At 34.2% G+C, this 21,501-nt stretch overlaps 1 protein-coding gene across 10 annotated transcripts in view; it reads left to right on the forward strand.

Moving 5' to 3' along the window:
• The window catches only part of LOC125664308 (MORN repeat-containing protein 1-like), a 47,260-nt gene extending 27,628 nt beyond the window's left edge, over positions 1 to 19,632 (forward strand). For 7 of the 10 annotated variants that reach the window (XM_056152256.1, XM_056152260.1, XM_056152258.1 and 4 more), the window contains 7 exons: positions 3,260 to 3,375; positions 4,295 to 4,429; positions 5,376 to 5,564; positions 6,331 to 6,369; positions 8,980 to 9,036; positions 10,671 to 10,794; positions 18,229 to 19,632. In XM_056152256.1, coding sequence (XP_056008231.1) covers positions 3,260 to 3,375; positions 4,295 to 4,429; positions 5,376 to 5,564; positions 6,331 to 6,369; positions 8,980 to 9,036; positions 10,671 to 10,794; positions 18,229 to 18,310 — 742 coding nt within the window. In that variant the 3' untranslated portion in view covers positions 18,311 to 19,632. Of the gene's footprint in view, positions 1 to 3,259; positions 3,376 to 4,294; positions 4,430 to 5,375; positions 5,565 to 6,009; positions 6,028 to 6,330; positions 6,370 to 8,979; positions 9,037 to 10,670; positions 10,795 to 15,613; positions 15,632 to 18,228 lie in introns of those variants that run through there. The other 3 variants (XM_056152250.1, XR_008799447.1, XM_056152248.1) reach the window with 3 other exon arrangements.
• Positions 19,633 to 21,501: the final 1,869 nt, after the last annotated feature.

Consider the following 21,501-nt stretch of genomic DNA (forward strand, 5'->3'; position numbering starts at 1 on the left):
ATCACAAACAGCAGAATTGTAAACCGTTAATGTTATAAGTGTGATATAAGATGATAGATCACAAACAGCAGAATTGTAAACCGTTAATGTTATAAGTGTGATATAAGATGATAGATCACAAACAGCAGAATTGTAAACCGTTAATGTTATAAGTGTGATATAAGATGATATATCACAAACAGCAGAATTGTAAACCGTTAATGTTATAAGTGTGATATAAGATGATATATCACAAACAGCAGAATTGTAAACCGTTAATGTTATAAGTGTGATATAAGATGATATATCACAAACAGCAGAATTGTAAACCGTTAATGTTATAAGTGTGATATAAGATGATATATCACAAACAGCAGAATTGTAAACCATTAATGTTATAAGTGTGATATAAGATGATATATCACAAACAGCAGAATTGTAAACTGTTAATGTTATAAGTGTGATATAAGATAATATCACAAACAGCAGAATTGTAAACCGTTAATGTTATAAGTGTGATATAAGATAATATATCACAAACAGCAGAATTGTAAACCGTTAATGTTATAAGTGTGATATAAGATGATATATCACAAACAGCAGAACTGTAAACCGTTAATGTTATAAGTGTGATATAAGATAATATATCACAAACAGCAGAACTGTAAACCATTAATGTTATAAGTGTGATATAAGATAATATATCACAAACAGCAGAATTGTAAACTGTTAATGTTATAAGTGTGATATAAGATAATATATCACAAACAGCAGAATTGTAAACCGTTAATGTTATAATTTATATAATTAATGCTCTATCTGCATCATTTATTGAATACAAAAAAGATGCATGGGGATTGAAAATCTGTGTGTGTCATGCATAAATACATTTAGACATTCATGTATATGTATTAAGTAGATAGTAATGAGGTTTTTTAAGTTTTCAGAACTTGTACAATCCCTTTGTATATTTATACCATGAAATATGTTCAATTCAAAATTCTAATCAGAAATGAGGTTTTTCTTGATAGTAGACTGCTAGGAAGCTGATATGATGTAGTTTGAACTGCTTCATTAAACTAGATATAGAATGGAAATAATCCTGAATCTCCAGAGTAGACAAACATTTATGTAGGTGAAGTCAGGAGGGGGATGGATGGCTATTTGTGTGCAACGAAAATACTGTAAAGTCAGGAATTTTGGTTAGGGTTTAAATTTCAATGAATTTTTGTTGATTTTTGTGGTTTGTACATACCCAGGAATTCAAATTCTCCTCAAACAAGGGGAAACTGAACCACAATGAACATGCTCATTTTCCACAATGCCATAAAATTGTAATGGGTGCAATGATTAAAATCAAGGGCAGTTATTGCAGCATATATGTAATCTTGATAAAAATCAGGTTTACTTATTATACCCCCCGCAACAAGTTGTGGGGGGGTATACTGGAATCGGGTTGTCCGTCTGTCTGTCTGTCCATCCGTCCGTCTGTAGACGCAATGGTTTCCGGGCTCTAAAGCATTATCCTTTCCACCTACCGTCACCATATCATATATATGGACTACTCATGGGATGAAGATGTTCCCTATCGATTTTGGGGTCAAAAGGTCAAAGGTCAAGCGCACTGGACATTGAAGTAGCAATATGGTTTCCGGGCTCTAAAGCGTTATCCTTTCCACCTACAGTCACCATATCATACATATGGACTACCCATGAGATGAAGATGTTCCCTATCGATTTTGGGGTCAAAAGGTCAAAGGTCACGTGCACTGGACATCGAAGTAGCAATATGGTTTCCATTTAAATTCATTAATGGCTTTTTTCATCGCATGGAGATGCTGTGTTCCTAGATACCTTTTGGATCATAATACTGAAGTTTTACCTATTACCAACACCCTTTGGGAGATTGGGGTAAGCGGGGGGTATTCTTAGTGAGCATTGCTCACAGTACCTCTTGTTCTTTCAGAGCTTTATGTGTTTTGTGAAAGGAAAATTTGCATTGCTTACAAACTGGATTTGAGGTGTTTGCATTCAATATTTTATACATTTGTTTCCCCCTAAGATTTCCTCTATCTGAGAGGTCTGGAATGAAGAGATTTTATTTTAGTCGGTCATGCATGCCGTGAGAGGTCTGGAATGAAGAGATTTTATTTTCGTCGGTCATGCATGCCGTGAGAGGTCTGGAATGAAGAGATTTTATTTTCGTCGGTCATGCATGCCATGAGAGGTCTGGAATGAAGAGATTTTATTATACCCCCCGAATGAAGTTCTGGGGGGTATATAGGAATCACTCTGTCTGTCTGTCTGTCCATCTGTCCGTCCGTCTGTCTGTCTGTGCAGATTCGTGTCCGGGCCATAACTTCTTTGTTCTTTGACTTAGGCATACCATATTTGGCACACAGGTAGATCACCATGAGATGATGTGTCAAGTACCTTTATGACCTCTATATGACCTTGACCCTTGACCTCAAGGTCAAAATTAAAAGTTTTTTTTACAATGGATTCGTGTCCGGGCCATAACTTCTTTGTTCTTTGACATAGGCATACCATATTTGACACATGAGTGTATCACCATGAGACGATGTGTCATGTACCTTCATGACCTCCATATGACCTTGACCCTTGACCTCAAGGTCAAAATTAAAGGTTTTTTACAATGGATTCGTGTCCGGGTCATAACTTCTTTGTTCTTTGACATAGGCATCCCATATTTGACACATGAGTGTATCACCAGGAGACGATGTGTCATGTACCTTCATGACCTCCATATGACCTTGAACTCAAGGTCAAAATTAAAGGTTTTTACAATGGATTCATGTCCGGGCCATGACTTCTTTGTTCTTTGACATAGGCATATCATATTTGACACATGAGTGTATCACCATGAGACGATGTGTCGAGTACCTTCATGACCTGTATATGACCTTGAACTTTGACCTCAAGGTCAAAATTGATTATAGGGTTTTGACATAGTCATACCATAAGACATGGGTGTATCACCATGAGACTGTGTGTCATGTACATTCATGACCTCTCTATGACCTTGACCTTTGATCTCAAGGTCAAAATTATAGGTTTATGCCATGGATTTGTGTTCGGACTATATCTTCCATTTTCTTCTACAAATGCATACCATATTTTTACACTCAGGAAAGAGGTAATTTACACCTATTAACAACACCCTTCGGGAGATTGGGGTAAGCAGGGGGTATTCTTAGTGAGCATTGCTCACAGTACATCTTGTTTTCGTCGGTCATGCATGCCGTGTTTTTTTCTGCAGCGGGTACTCTGTTGTTCCTTACCCAATCACAGACCAGATCAACGTTAACATTGACGACATTCCAGATGATGATGAACAGGACGACCCTGACAAATCACCTGCTGAAAACAGCCAAGGTAAAATCACCTTTAAATTCTAATTGTGAGGTATATGTGTGTAGTTGAACTTTAATTGTGACATGTACATGTGTAGTTGAATTTAATTGTGAGATGTATATATGTGTTTGAATTTAATTGTGAGATGTACATGTGTAGTTGAATTTAATTGTGAGATGTATGTGTGTAGTTGAATTTAATTGTGAGATGTATATATGTAGTTGAATTTAATTGTGAGATGTATGTATGTAGTTGAATTTAATTGTGAGATGTATGTGTGTAGTTGAATTTCATTGTGAGATGTATGTGTAGTTGAATTTCATTGTGAGATGTATATATGTAGTTGAATTTAATTGTGAGGTGTACATGTGTAGTTGAATTTAATTGTGAGATGCACATGTGTAGTTGAATTTCATTGAGATGTATGTATGTAGTTGAATTTTAATTGTGAGATGTACATGTGTAGTTGAATTTAATTGTGAGGTGTATGTGTGTAGTTGAATTTAATTGTGAGATGTATGTGTGTAGTTGAATTTAATTGTGAGATGTATGTGTAGTTGAATTTCATTGAGATGTATGTATGTAGTTGAATTTAATTGTGAGATGCACATGTGTAGTTGAATTTCATTGAGATGTATGTGTGTAGTTGAATTTAATTGTGAGATGTATGTATGTAGTTGAATTTAATTGTGAGATGTATGTGTGTAGTTGAATTTCATTGTGAGATGTATGTGTAGTTGAATTTCATTGTGAGTTGTATGTGTAGTTGAATTTAATTGTGAGATGTATGTGTAGTTGAATTTCGTTGTGAGATGTATGTGTAGTTGAATTTCATTGTGAGTTGTATGTGTAGTTGAATTTAATTGTGAGATGTATGTGTAGTTGAATTTCATTGTGAGATGTATGTGTAGTTGAATTTCATTGTGAGATGTATGTGTAGCTCCAGGAGCAGAATCAGGAGACGAGGATGTGGAGAAGCAGGAAAATGAAAACAAGGAAAATGAAAAGGAGGTGACGACTGAGGAAAATCCCGAGGAGAAAGACGAGGAGGACAAGGGCAATGAGAGTGATAATGGTGAGTTATCTCAATCCTAGATAATTTGTGTTATAATGGTGAGTTATCTCAATCCTAGATAATATATGTTATAATGGTGAGTTATCTCAATCCTAGATAATTTGTGTAATAATGGTGAGTTATCTCAATCCTAGATAATTTGTGTTATAATGGCGAGTTATCTCAATCCTAGATAATTTGTGTTATAATGGTGAGTTATCTCAATCCTAGATAATTTGTGTTATAATGGTGAGTTATCTCAATCCTAGATAATTTGTGTTATAATGGTGAGTTATCTCAATCCTAGGTAATTTGTGTTATAATGGTGAGTTATCTCAATCCTAGGTAATTTGTGTTATAATGGTGAGTTATCTGACTCCTGGATAAGTTGTGAGATAATGGTGAGTTATCTGACTCCTGGATAAGTTGTGAGATAATGGTGAGTTATCTGACTCCTGGATAAGTTGTGAGATAATGGTGAGTTATCTGACTCCTGGATAAGTTGTGAGATAATGGTGAGTTATCTGACTCCTGGATAAGTTGTGAGATAATGGTGAGTTATCTGACTCCTGGATAAGTTGTGAGATAATGGTGAGTTATCTGACTCCTGGATAAGTTGTGAGATAATGGTGAGTTATCTGACTCCTGGATAAGTTGTGAGATAATGGTGAGTTATCTGATTCCTGGATAAGTTGTGAGATAATGGTGAGTTATCTGACTCCTGGATAATTTTCGAGATGATGGAGAGTAAAACCCATGGTCTGGTTCTGAGAGCCTAAAAGAGCACTAAAAAAACAAAATGCATATCCATTGAGTAAATCAAGTACATATTAAGCAAACAAAAAGAATGGTTTTCTGTAAAGAAAATCTTGATATTGTTTGCATCAATGAGGATTACTTTAGCTGTACAGTTTAAGGGACATACCTCTTTTAAATAATTTTAAAATGCTATTTTTTTTTTCCATAGATGAGACTCCTGACCTAGAGAGCACAGTTCCCCAGTTTCCTCCCCTTACCTCTTTAAGAACAAAGGACGGCTTGTGTCAATGGGATGACCTCCATTTGACCCCAGCCCCTCCTAAATACAGACCGTTTGAACGAATGGAAGCAGAGGAGAGATCCAAACTACAGTCAAAGAGTAGATCGAGATCAAAAGGTACACAAAAATGAAAAAAAAAATTGAAATATAGCATACATTTTGAAATAGGTATAGAGTCTTATGAATAGTTCAAAAATGAATTTCTTTGGAAGTTATTAAAAGTATTTAAAGATGTGATTTTCAAATACAGCTGAATACAAGAACACTATGTGATAAATTAGTATGATCAGATTTAGAATAAAGGCAAATTACTTTATCTGGTGGTGTTTTAATGATATTAAATGAATTTTTTTTCTAAAGATAGTAAAATTTTATTCAATGATCTCATAAAAAATTGCTTAACATTTATTTTAATAATTCCAGCATGTAGGTAAATACTGGATATTTTAAAAAATTAAAACAATATAATACAATTTATACAGATTTTTATTGGTGCTATACTAAACTGTTTGAAGCTATGAGATTAAAAATTCATGTGTTAATGGTGTTTATGTTAATAAAGCTTAATTATTAATTTGCTGTAAGTATTATATTTCTTAGCTAATTAATGCACTGCATGTTCAATGGAGACAGATATCTAGTAATTTACACAGTAATGAATGATTCTAGTATAAATGTTTGTAAGACAGCAATTGTTGTGTACATTGTAGTATTTACACTGTTGCTAGGTAATTACACTGTTGCTAGGTAATTACACTGTTGCTAGGTAATTACACTGTTGCTTGGTAATTACATTGTTGCTAGGTAATTACTAGGTAATCAGACTGTTGCTAGGTAATTAGACTGTTGCTATGGCATGAGGACTTGTTTGATTTTATTTCAGAGCTTTTTACACCATCAATGTCTAGGCAGCCCAGCATCTGTAGGTTAACTTTGACAGTGTGTTTCACCTAACTTATGTACCCTATCATAATATCATCTGTACACATTTTAATTGGTTTGTTACATTTATAAACAGAACCTGTTTGTCACGATCGTGGAGTGTGCGTGTTGATGATTTACATTGGCAGCTTTGGTGCATGTATTCAGTCACAATTTATGTCATTGGATGACTTAAGGAAATATACACTACGCCGGTATAATGGCTGACTTCCTTTTAAAACATGATCGAATGAAATATAGATATCAGCAATATTTTTGCATTCCTTTTAAATTTGATTTGTTTGGTAGGTCAGTCGGTTCATAAGTCGACTGCTGATTTGTAGATTGCGTGTTCGAGTCCAGCAGAAGTTTTAAATTTTGTTCAGATTATTTTCAACTTAAACTGCATTTTTTTTGACTAGATAAAGTAAATTTGAAAGCTTCCAATCTCAAAATGTTATTGTACTTCTCCACTTTTCATCCCTATCAAATTCTCTTGGTGTGTTATTCCTTCCTAAAGAGATTTATGATATTACTGATTACCAGGGGTTTAACCTTAACTACCACAAGATTCAAAGTAAATCCTAATCAGCTTAACCTCAGAACTACTGTAAATCTATATTTAGAGAAAATGATTACCGGTATAACTGATTATTAATGTTTAATTTTTATGACCTACTTTATAAACATGACCTAGCGGTGCCTGGTCCTTATAATAACAGGAATTCATATACATGTACTGGCTTGAGATTGTACATACATGTATTTTTTTTGTGGTTATTAATTTTTTTGACGGACAGCTTGCATGAAACATCACTGGATATGCTGCATGTCAGGAACAACACTGTTTTTATAAAGGCACACAGAACTTAGTGTGGTACCAATCGATCAGCACATCATTTTAAACTTTATAAAGGCACACAGAACTTAGTGTGGCACCAATCGATCAGCACATCATTTTAAACTTGGTGTAGTAGAGTATGTTTAATAGTACATGTATCATTTTGAGCTCATTGTTGCATAATATGTTTAATTAACAATGTACCAGTTAGCATATCAATATTTTGCACTTTTTAATTGTATAATTTTTATGAATTTGGAAGATAATTACTTACATGTATCTATCATTGATATACAGTAAAATGTGGTTATAGCAAACATGATTAAAATGAATCCATGCTTACAGCGAAGTGATAAACTTTTATTCCCAGGGCCTGTGGTTTTAAACATTAACTTATCAGCTATAAGAAATTCAAATCATAATGATAAAAAATTGTCCACTGCACTTCACTACAGGCTCTTTTATTTTTTACTGTGGACCAAATCATGTTATAGACCAAATTATGTTATAGACCAAATTATGATATAGATCAAATTATGATATAGACCAAATCATGTTATAGACCAAATCATGTTATAGACCAAATCATGTTATAGACCAAATTATCAAATTATGATATAGATCAAATTTTGATATAGATCAAATTAAGATATAGATCAAATTATGATATAAACCAAATTATGATATAGATCAAATTATGATATAGATCAAATTAAGATATAGATCAAATTATGATATAGACCAAATTATGATATAGATCAAATTATGATATAGACCAAATTATGATATAGATCATATTATGATATAGATCAAATTATTATATAAACCAAATTATGATATAGATCAAATTATGATGTAGATCAAATTATGATATAGACCAAATTATGATAAAGACCAAATTATGATATAGATCAAATTAAGATATAGACCAAATTATGATATAGATCAAATTATGATATAGATCAAATTAAGATATAGACCAAATTATGATATAGACCAAATTATGAATTTCGATACCATGTTGACAACTGGGAATTGAAATGACAAAGCTTTGTTCTTGACCCTGCAGCGGAGTTCCGAGATCAACCTACCAGGAGACGACCTTCAATCAAGGAGACCCCTAGCAACACGACAATATGTAAGGCGTGTTCGACCACTCGACACACCCACTATCTGGTCACGATCTAACCACTGACAACTTAATCGTCTGCCTTATACTGATCTTACAATTCCTCCGAATTAAACAATATTTTACCATTGTCTTCATTTTAGAAGCTGACATTTTGACCCTAACTGAAGAAATTTAATCACTTTTACATGAATGGATGTTCTGAAAATAATTAATTTCTCTAATGGCTCCCTCTCTATCCACATTTGTTGTCTAACACACTAAGGAGGCTTGCACACGCCAGGATAACAATGGACAGCGATTACTTAGAGTTACCACACTGTTCGCTACAGCGATGATTTAGAATTACCGCACTGTTCGCTACAGCGATGATTTAGAATTACCGCACTGTTCACTAGAGTGGACAGCGATAACTTAGCATTACCGAACTGCTCATTAGAATGGTCAGCGATGATTTAGAATTACCGTTCTGTTTGCTAGAGTTGGACAGCGATGATTTAGAATTACTGTTCTGTTCGCTAGAGTTGGATTGGACTGTTTTAAGATCATCTGTTCATTCATATTGCTGTATACATATAGCTGGTACTAATATGTAAATGAAATTATTTCTATTTTTGTAAAATTGACCCGATATTTTTCAGTTGATAAATTCCGAGCGAAAAAACAGAAAGCATTGGAGGAGAAGTTTGCCAAACTTGGTATGTTTTTCTTGTACATGTTGTGGTGCAATGTCTTGAAATTAGTCTGTCATTCGTGTACGTGAACTCCTCGCTGCTTAATACATAGAGAGCAAGAGATAGTGAAAACACTGGACACGATTTGAGCTGAAAATTGTCAAATTCTATTTTTCCATCTCTAATGTTTACAATGCTTAAATGGTCAGCAAAAATCTGAATATCAGTTATTGAGTTACAAGTGAGATACTTTAACACTCACAGATCTTTGTTTTGTAAACAAGGCTAAACCCATGTTTTTGTTTACATATATACAGTAAAACTCGAATATAGCGAACACGGATATAGCGAAATTACGGCTATAGCGAAGTGAAATAGATTTCCCCAGCAAATTCTTTATATATTCTATATAAAAATCTGCGTCTATAACGAACACGGATATAGCGAATTTACGGATATAACAAAGTAAATTCCTATTCCCCTTGAATTAAAAATGAACGTAAAAATCACCTTTTGTAACGAATTTATTTTTTTCATTTTAAACTCTTTGTGATTTTTAACAATTGTTTTCCATTGACTAAAGGATTCACATTTATTACAAATTTCTGTATGTAATTTTTCAAGAAAGGTTCAATACTTACACATACGTGTAGGAAATATATTGTCGATATTGTTTACTATTCTCGTTAATTAAATTTGAAGTTTGATTGCATTTATTTTATCGTACACTCCTTTATTTGTGTACATCAACAAGTAAATGACAATTGCAATAGACTGTACACGTATGGTGCAAAATTGTGTTGACATTTCTCTCTCGACATGTTTTGCATGACTTAATAATCCATCAAGATAAATTATCATATATAAATCAATGTGCATATATCAAGTATAAAAATATTTCTTCTCGAAAATATATTATAAGGCTTCATTTCTCTTAAAGACAATACAAACGCAAGTATATCGATTGCTGTTTTCTTATAGAACTGATATACATATAGAACAAATCAGTTTTATAACGAATTCGTTATATTTGAATTATGAATTTGCTATAAACTTATAGCGAATTACGCTTATAGCGAATTTTTATAGAGGGTCCCGAGAAATTCGCTATATCAGAGTTTTACTGTAGATTGCTTCATAGAAAATATCATGTTTAAAACAAAACTTTTACTAGTATATTTAACCTATGTAAATAAAAACATGACACGGGCCTTGTTTACATAACAAAGAATTGCAGGCTCTATATCTCTCTTGTAACTCAACAACTGACATTCAAATTCAAAAGAAATACCTTAGTTACACATTGTAAACATTTAAGATGGAAAAATAAAATTTGAAAATTTTCCGCTCAAATTGTGTCCATGCCCCTTTAAACTGATGATCAGTGGTGCACTAGTTAAATGTACTCAGGGATACTGCACACAGGGAAATATTCACCCATGTTTTATTTTCGCCTTTTTTGCCCTCGTCAGACTGGGCAAAACTGTTTTCTCTCTTATCTCTCTTTTAACACAACTGCTTCTGGGCAAATTTAAAACAGAGCAAAACTGTCTTCAAGTGTAGAAAAGCGAAAATAACACTGGGCGAAAATAGCCCTGTATTTACATGTAGTGTATATTTATAATAACATCAGTAAAGGAATGCTGGGATTATTTCAGGTGAATATGTATTAATAGTCGAGGACGTCACCAATCCTCCGTTTATGGGGCGACGGTTAGAACCAGATTTTCTACTGATGAAACTGAAACAACCTCCTAAAGAATTCAAGAGAGAGAGCAAAAAGTAGGTTCAGATCAACTTGAGCACTTTCTTACTGACTTCATGAAATTATTTCATGTGAAATCTGTTTTGTGTTCTATAACAGGCTGTGTTTGGTCTTTCCTGTAATTTCACAAATTCTGTATTGAAGTTTCGCAATCAAAAAGAACATATATGCTCATAAGTTTTGTGTTTGAAAAGTACCGTATTTTGCCGAATATAATACGCACTTTTTTTAGAGAATATTTTTGTGCCAGAAAGGGGTGCGTATTATATACCACAATAGGTTTTTGACCTTTTTTTTCCAGATGAAACTCGGCGATTAAGTAGTGTAATATTTCACTCAAAGACCAAGGCTTCGGATACTGTACGCCTTTTCACGTTCACCTATTTATTAACTAGAAAATTCGACCTCAAGAAAATTACTACAGAAACGTAAAATTGCAGAAAATGTGATATATATACTTACAATATCTAAATAATTCAATTATCATGAAACAAACAGCCAATCAAATTGCATTGGATCTGACTATTCATAACATCGCATGCCGCCATTATTGAAAGCATGTGTACACAATAATGCCTTGACACGTGCTAAAATTGTTGGAAAATAATTTTGTCACTTGCTAAAAGTTTGTTTACTGTAAGTTTTATGAATAGGCCTAATTTTTAATGAAATACTTATTTGAATCTTTGAAATAACTATTCTTGCGTAAAAGCGTGTGTTTTACGAAGCCATTGTTGTGTACACTGCTTTTGTTAGATACCCCCTCCGGGTAAAGAAATACCTAACAAAATTTTTTTTCACACATTTTAATAGTCATCGTAGTTAACGAGGAGTTGATAATTTGCATCTTTGTACCTACCATGGTGTGTTGATTACAGTACAATAAGCGATAGTTTAATTGTTTAATTTTATTTTTATAACATCGGCTATTAGATTGATTTTAAGTTTCAACAAAGGAAATATCGAGTCAGTTAAGACTTTAATGCTACAAAATCTCGAGCTTTGCTGAAATGAACAGGCTTGTCCGGGTTGATATTTCCCTGAAGATTCTCATTGAAGATTACCGCGATGTAGACCTCATCTCAAAAAGTTTGCAAATTATTGTGCGTTGTTTAGAATTCATTTCTGTAAAAATATTAAGTGAAAATTAACACCAAGTATAAAATAAAGATTACCGCTTGGTCAAAATTTTTGCTGCGTATTATACACCCGAAGTGCGTTTTTTCACCAACTTTTAGGCTCAAAGTGGGGGGTGCGTATTAAACACCAATGCGTATTATATTCGGCAAAATACGGTATGCACAATAATCTTGTACTACAAAGTACGCTTGCTTTTGCTAATGTTCATCAGAATCCATACGTAAATGCTCCAGTTCACAGTGTATGCTAATGTTCATCAGAATCCATACGTAAATGTTCTCGTTCACAGTGTATGCTAATGTTCATCAGAATCCATACGTAAATGCTCCAGTTCACAGTGTATGCTAATGTTCATCAGAATCCATACGTAAATGTTCTCGTTCACAGTGTATGCTAATGTTCATCAGAATCCATACGTAAATGTTCTCGTTCACAGTGTATGCTAATGTTCATCAGAATCCATACGTAAATGTTCTCGTTCTCAGTGTATGCTAATGTTCATCAGAATCCATACGTAAATGTTCTCGTTCACAGTGTATGCTAATGTTCATCAGAATCCATACGTAAATGTTCTCGTTCACAGTGTATGCTAATGTTCATCAGAATCCATACGTAAATGTTCTCGTTCTCAGTGTATGCTAATGTTCATCAGAATCCATACGTAAATGCTCTCGTTCACAGTGTATGCTAATGTTCATCAGAATCCGTACGTAAATGTTCTCGTTCACAGTGTATGGAGGTTATTCAATATTTTTTTTCGTTAAAATAATTTAAATTTTATTTTTTACATATAATTTATTAAGTGTGCAATTTGAAAGATCTTATCTGCCATATTTATTCATTGTCAGTAGTATTTTAGCAACCAATTCGATACTTTACGAATTTGTAAAAGTTATTTACTCATGCATATATAAATGCAAACTCAGAAATTCAACTCAGGAATGTACAGTATTTAACATCACAGTGTGTTTTATTACATAAGTTTTATGATGTGTTTTTTTTTTTCTAAAGGCTTCCAGGGTAACTATCATCCATATTTATCCCTGCTTATATGTATCATCAAAAATATTTGGCTAGATAGACAAATAGTACAGTAAAACTCATTTAGTATGAATGTGGATATAGTGAAATCACAGAGATAGTGAAGTTTCCGATTCCTTGGCATCTTTAGGAAAAATTTGATGGTTGTAACAAATTTGGATATACATAATGAATTTATGGATATAGTGAATTGATTTTTGTTTTCTGTGGAGGTAAAGATTGACAAAGTTTACTACTTTTACAGAGATTTATTCTTAACCAAGTTCATATTCATGTTGCTAATGATGCTATATTCCTTGCACAATCTGACCTGGAATTTTCTCAAAATAAACTTCTCAAAATTAGGACTGAAGTCTAAGATTGTACTCAAATAAAAGAAAACTCAAACTTAAGTTTTCTGATGTAAGGTTTGTAATTACCACTGAGCATATCAGATAGTCCCAACATGAGGGAAAATGAAAAGGATGTTACTGCAATTTTCTGTAAATGTTTTTACAGATCTATTAGACGGATACAATGAATTACGGATATAGCGAAGTAAAGGTTCCTCAGGACTTCACTATAACTGAGTTTTACTGTATTTGCATTATATTTGAAATAGTTGTTTAAGCTTTTGTGTCAGGCAAAAAGAAAAGTTAATCAATAGTTTCTCAGGCACTGCTGCATCCGTTGAGAAGGAGGTACTGTACCACATGAATTTTTTCCTCTTCAATTTTTATGTTTATTTATGAATATGACGTAACTCTTGTGTTATAGATTAATAAAATTACAAGTAAATTTTTGTTTAAGAATAATATCAAACTTTAATGTGAAACTATTTTATATATAAATAAAAATTCCATTACTTAAGTAATTATTCTATATAAACATGTACCTGCATGAGATAGAAAGATAACTCATGCTGCATTGAACATAAAAAGAAAGATAACTCATGCTGCATTCAACATAAAAAGAAAGATAACTCATGCCTGCAGTCAAACATAAAAAGGAAAGATAACTCATGCTACAGCCAAATAAAAAACAAAAATGCCTGTCTGCCTCATCAAAATTTTAAATTTTGGCCTGAGAAACTATCTATTGATTTTTTTGACCTAAGTGTTGTTCACTATGCTTATGTTTGTATACACACATTTTTTTAATGTGCTGAGGGGTAATACATTGACGGAGTGTGTGTTTGTATTGGTGTAGGAAAACTTTTGAAAGTAAAAATGTAGCAATAAAGACAGACCTCTCCCTTGTTCTCCATTTCATGAAATTGTTAACTATGCTTCTGAGAATCACAGACAGGTATCTGTTGGTGATACATATGAATACACTCACTGCAGAACTGTAGTTCTGGGGGGGGGGGGGGGGGGGGGGGTCAGAAAGGCCCAGAGAGCTACAGTTCTGCAGCTACATATAAAATCTGGAACTTTACAGGGCTCTGGGACCGGGGCAATGAAACTTAGACAAACTCATTTTTATACCCCCCGAACGAAGTTCTGGGGGGTATATAGGAAACACTTTGTCCGTCTGTCTGTCCATCCGTCCGTCTGTCTGTCTGTGCAGATTCGTGTCCGGGCCATAACTTCTTTGTTCTTTGACTTAGGCATACCATATTTGGCACACAAGTAGATCACCATGAGACAATGTGTCGAGTACCTTCATGGCCTCTATATGACCTTGACCATTGACCTCAAGGTCAAAATTAAAGGTTTTTACAATGGATTCGTGTCCGGGCCATAACTTCACAGGAGTGTATCACCATGAGACAATGTGTCATGTACCTTCATGACCTCCATATGACCTTGACCTCAAGGTCAAAATTAAAGGTTTTTTCAATGGATTCGTTTCAGGGCCATGACTTCTTTGTTCTTTGACATAGGCATATCATATTTGACACATGAGTGTATCACCATGAGACGATGTGTCGAGTACCTTCATGACCTCTATATGACCTTGAACTTTTACCTCAAGGTCAAAATTGATTATAGGATTTTGACATAGTCATACCATAAGACATGGGTGTATCACCATGAGACTATGTGTCATGTACATTCATGACCTCTTTATGACCTTGACCTTTGATCTCAAGGTCAAAATTATAGTTTTATGCCATGGATTTGTGTTTGGACTATATCTTCCATTTTCTTCTACAAAGGCATACCATATTTTTACACTCGGGAAAGAGGTAATTTATACCTATTAACAACACCCTTTGGGAGATTGGGGTAAGCGGGGGGTATTCTTAGTGAGCATTGCTCACAGTACATCTTGTTTTTATTCCAGTCTCACATTTTCACCATCTGTTCCATTTATAAAATTAGACTTAGGTCAAAAGTGAAAATATTTTAACATATTTTAAAAGTTTTTATGGCCCCAGGGCCAGGTCTATGATTTTGAAGTCTCTGTTTATTTAAATTGTAATACATATATTATGCAAGGATGAAATATAGTACACTTGCTGCAGAACTGTAGAACCCTGGAAAAAAATTCAGAAAGACCCAGAGAGCTACAGTTCTGCAGTTACGTGTAAAATCTGGAATTTTACAGGACCAAGTCTATATAACTTGTAGTCTCTGTTCAGTTAGATTGTTCTTCACAGTATTTCACAATCATGCCAGGATGTTAATGTATCTATGATTTTTAACAATGTAGCGATTTCCATTCTAACAGGTCCCGAAAATAGATTGGGTAATTCAGCGATAGAAGACAATATTGTCTGCTTACAGCAGCATACACAGCAAAGCGCTTCTAGATGAAAATCATTCCTTCCAATAAAATTACATTCAAATTTTAATCTAATTTTATAAGCTGTGTTCTTTTAAATTTACAGTTCAATAAAACACAGAAAGATATAGTGCACAGTATCATAATTTGATAGTTTTTATTTTACTCACGTTTTATTTATGAATACAAATTTCAATCCTGTTACAAAATATCTATTGTTTGAAATGTGTCACAAATCCTAGTACTTGCATTCAACATAATTCAGCAAGCTATTAAAGAAAGCATAGTGCAAGCTGACGTAGCTTAGATTTAGAGTGATGTACAGTACAATCTTAAAATTTAGCTTCTTCTACAGTACAGTCTTAAAATTTAGCTTAATATACAGTACAATCTTAAAATTTAGCTTCTTATACAGTACAGTCTTAAAATTTAGCTTAAGATACAGTTCAGTCTTAAAATTTAGCTCAATATACAGTACAATCTTAAAATTTAGCTCATTATACTGTACAATCTTAAAATTTAGCTTCTTATACAGTACAATCTTAAACTTTAGCTATATACAGTCTGTATTTAACATACAGCCATAGTTACAGTATGAATATTTGAATAGTACATTATACAGTACATACACACCGTACAGACAGTACATACACACCGTACAGACAGTACATACAGACAGTACATACACACCGTACAGACAGCACGTACACACCGTACAGACAGTACGTACACACCTTACACACCGTGCAGACAGTACATACACACCGTGCAGACAGTACGTACACACCGTACAGACAGTACATACACACCGTACAGACAGTACATACACACCGTACAGACAGTACATACACACCGTACAGACAGTATGTACACACCGTACAGACAGTACATACACACCTTACACACCGTGCAGACAGTACATACACACCGTGCAAACAGTACGTACACACCGTACAGACAGTACATACACACCGTACAGACAGTACATACACACCGTACAGACAGTACGTACACACCGTACAGACAGTACATACACACCGTACAGACAGTACGTACACACTGTACAGACAGTACATACACACCGTACACACTGTACAGACAGTACATACACACCGTACACACTGTACAGACAGTACATACACACCGTGCAAACAGTACGTACACACCGTACAGACAGTACATACACACCGTACAGATAGTACGTACACACCGTACAGACAGTACGTACACACCGTACAGACAGTACATACACACCGTACAGACAGTACGTACACACTGTACAGACAGTACATACACACCGTACACACTGTACAGACAGTACATACACACCGTACAGACAGTACGTACACACCGTACAGACAGTACATACACACCGTACAGACAGTACGTACACACTGTACAGACAGTACATACACACCGTACACACCATACAGACAGTACATACACACCGTACAGACAGTACGTACACACCGTACAGACAGTACGTACACACCGTACAGACAGTACATACACACCGTACAGACAGTACATACACACCGTACACACTGTACAGACAGTACGTACACACCATACAGACAGTACATACACACCGTACAGACAGTACGTACACACCGTACAGACAGTACGTACACACCGTACAGACAGTACATACACACCGTACACACTGTACAGACAGCACATACACACCGTACACACTGTACAGACAGCACATACACACCGTACAGACAGTACGTACACACCGTACAGACAGTACGTACACACCGTACAGACAGTACGTACACACCGTACAGACAGTACGTACACACCGTACAGACAGTACATACACACTGTACAAACAGCACATACACACCATACAGACAGTATGAACATTTGTTTTAGCTTGCCGGTCTCAGTTTACCTATAGTAACCGGTTATACGTCACATCACTGTATATTTTGTACATAGAGCAATATTGATATTGTTTTACTTTTGTCCTTCTTTTTTATATAGAATATATGATAATTAATGCCATTTGATAATGCTTACACCAATGTTTTTGATATCTTTACATATTATTGTAATGACAGTCATTTCCACATGAATGCGTTGCACTGTTGTGAACAGTGTGCGTATGAATCTTGATAAATATAGCATGTCTATTTTAACATCAGGGAATTCTGACAGAAATGAAAGTAGAATGTGAATATAACATTTTGAAAGTACATGATTGTATGTTAGGGGATGAATGTTTCACATCGGCATACTTTTCATGGAGTACTAACGCGCTTCATAAAGTCTGCTGTTGTGAAACGTCACAGGTCATCTCCTCATGCATTTTCAAAAATGAGATTTATTTCTTTATTTTAGATACTTTATATCAGCACATTTGCAATGCATCATATTTTCAAGATCAACTATATCAGTTTAGAAGAACTTATCTGACTAACATGTGTATAAATACAATAAGAACAGTACTAAATTTATGATTTTGTAGTCTCATGAAAGATAACTGCTCAGTACTGTCCTATAAATATACGAAGTGTCTCGTTAAAATGATTTGAAATGACTGACTGGTATTTCAGGTGGGACACGTCTGCACATATCAAGGGCTCCATGAGGGCGAAGGAGGACGAACTGCTGGTCAAGAAACACTTTAAAGTTTAACAATGCTTCCCCAGTAGACATCATCTGCCTTAATGACACCTCCCCAGGGACTTGTGATGACTGCCTTAATGACACCTCCCCTGTGGCTTGTGATTACTGCCTTGCCATCTTAAGCATTGTCTCATGAAAGAAATCTTTATTTTTCTAGATTTACTTTTCTGTATTGTGTACTGAACATGCGACGTTTCTGATGAGCCTGCTGAAAATATTTTACATTTGGTTGCATAATTCATGTACTCAACATGACGTGTGATGTCATTTTGAGAGGCTTATATTTATGAGTATTTTTTGGTTGTTGAATATTTTACATTTTTATATGAATGTCTTTCATTTCCGAGATTACACTAGTTCATCTAGTGTAGTAGGTTACTATGTTGAAACAATTACCCGTAAAAATACCTTTATACAGTGAAACATGCTTACAATGAATATGCTATAACGAATTTACGCTTGTTGCGAAATGATATTTATTCCCCTATAAGAGAAAATAGCAAATATCGTATTGGATATAATAAAGTTTGTTTAAAACAAACTGCGTTTTGCTGGACCGGAGGGTTCGCTATAATCATGTTTTACTATATGGTGAAGTTTGGTTATAATGAACTGGTTTTGCTGGCCCTGAAGGTTCGCTGTAACTGTTTTATTGTACAATGAAGTTGGGTTATAATGAAATGCTCTTAGCTGGCCCTGGAGGTTCACTATAACCATTTTATACTGTACAATGAAGTTTGGTAATAATGACCTGTGTTTGCTGGCCCTGGAGGTTTGCTATAACCATGTTTTACTGTATAACATAGTTTGGTAGTTTGGTTATGATGAACCTAGCTGGCCCTGGAGGTTCACTGTAACCATGTTATACTGTATAATGAAGTTTGGTTATAATGAAGTGTTTATCGTTGGCCCTAGAGGTTTGCTGTAACTGGGTTTTACTGTATAACATTTTTGCTGGACCTGGGGGTTTGCTATAATCATGTTTTACTGTATAATGAAGTTTGTTCATAGCGAACCGTTTTTCACTGGCCCTGAAGGTTTGCTATAACCATATCATACTGTAACCTATTTTATCATTTTTAAATGCTCCATTTCACAAATAATGTGTATGTAATTAAAGCAGTTATTTTTCAGATTTGTATGTACATGTATAATTGCAATATCGACTGGGTAAGCTGATTTATTGGTGATTTTCAATGTATCCTATTTTGAAAAACTGAATTTTAATTTGTACCTCACCTAAGTCAAAGATTCTGAAAGGATTTATACCATGATTTTTTATGTAATAAAATCAGAAGGAGTAACCTTAATAAAGCACGTTTCTGCTGTTATATTGTTTCATTACTCCCAATAATTGATACAAACATGCATTTTATCTGCACGTATTCAAATCCTCCACTTCAGAAATCATCACGTATGAGCTATCTAGTCACTTGATACATTATGACGTCATCAGTTGCGGATTTAGGGGTAATTAATAAATTTAAGGTAAATCGTTGTCTCCTGTTCAGATAAATGTAAACGATTAAAGAAGCAATAATTTCTTCCACTCTCAGAGAAATAGATGACATAATCTTTTGATTTATTGAATTATTTTTATTGGAAGAACATACGTTTATTCCAAAACCTTTAAAATTTGCATCATTTTATTAAATTTACCTTATTAAAAATGACAGAAAATAATAAACATGACTACATAGGAGACATAATTCAAGCCCTATAGAATCAGTCAAATCCAGGAGCTGCCGGGGGCTGGGCCCCCACCAGAGCTTCGCCCTGGACCCACTGGGGGCCTCAAGACGGCTCCTAGACCCCGTGCCTCATAAAGTTGCCCCCCCCCCCCTGCAATTTCTGGATCCGCGCCTGGCCATACGTGTCAATTACTGTTGTGTGGACATATTCTATTGAAAGTCATAACTTATACAGAATGGATAGTCAGTGTTTCGTTTTTACTACTTGTTTCTCATTGTTCTAGTCATTTTTATCCCTATACTCAGATCAGATTTTAAATCTGAAAAAAAGAAACTGATTAGCAGAGTTTCGAGTTACTGCCGGAACACCGTTTTATATTTACATGTTATATGATGTATAAGAAAGTTGAGCATATTATATATCATATCTTTAAGGTAACTCCATACTAGCAGTTTTATCTGATACAAGTTTAAAAAGTGTATTTATTTCCATTTATTAGAGCTAAAACTAATGAATTAGCAAATAAAATTGATAGGTCATCACATTTTTTAAGATGCAAGACATACATAAACAGAATCATATATCAACATCAGAAAATTGTAATTTTCCTTAAACAGCATTATCAAAATCATAAAAACTGATTATGACGATATAATAGCATTCATAACAATTGCATGAAACTGTTCCTTCACAAAAATGTTAAAAAAAAATAATAATGGAAATCTATGGCATAATAGTCTTGATAAAGATATTAAGAAAAATAGAGTTATTGCCCTTGGATTCAATATTTTTAAACATATAGATTATTCATCTATAACTTAGACTTTTCAGATAGTTTACTTTTAACAAGATTTTTTACAATACCTATCAGAATAGACTCCAACAAAATCTATGTTTCTATCATGCATAAATATATATAAATTATCGATTTTGCACAATCTGATGACATCATAGGAGGGTGGAATTACTTTAATCGAAGTTTAAGTATTGAAAAACATTAATCTTATCTGCTATTGCTTCTACAAAGTGATGAATGAAAAGATGCATGTCAAGATATTCTTATTTTCTGTTAAGAATTAAAAGTTGCCAGTCTAATGTAGTTCAAATGGTGTACAGCTTACAGAAACAAATGCTATGTCAGGGGTCTGCGGTAAATGGTACAAAATCCTGCATTCTGAGCATTTCCTGGCACTTCTTTTTCACTTTTAAATTGTCTGCTTCTTAAAAAAAACTTTTATGTCATATATACCTCTAAAGAATTTTAAGTGATACATGTACTTGTATCTGACGAAAATATCGTAAATATATATCAGTGTTTCGTTTTATTCACCGTGGAATTAAGGTAGCTCACTGTCACTACACTAAAGCTTATACTCTTTAGGACACTACGTCACAAGATGGCGATTTAAATGTTTTGTGAAATTATTTGTATCGATTGATTTGTTTGTCTATCGTCGTAGCTCAGTGGTTAAAGAATAGGGCTTGTGAACCGCAGATCTCGAGTTCAA

This window comes from Ostrea edulis, chromosome 1, assembly GCF_947568905.1.
Source record: "Ostrea edulis chromosome 1, xbOstEdul1.1, whole genome shotgun sequence".
NCBI lineage: Eukaryota > Metazoa > Mollusca > Bivalvia > Ostreida > Ostreidae > Ostrea > Ostrea edulis.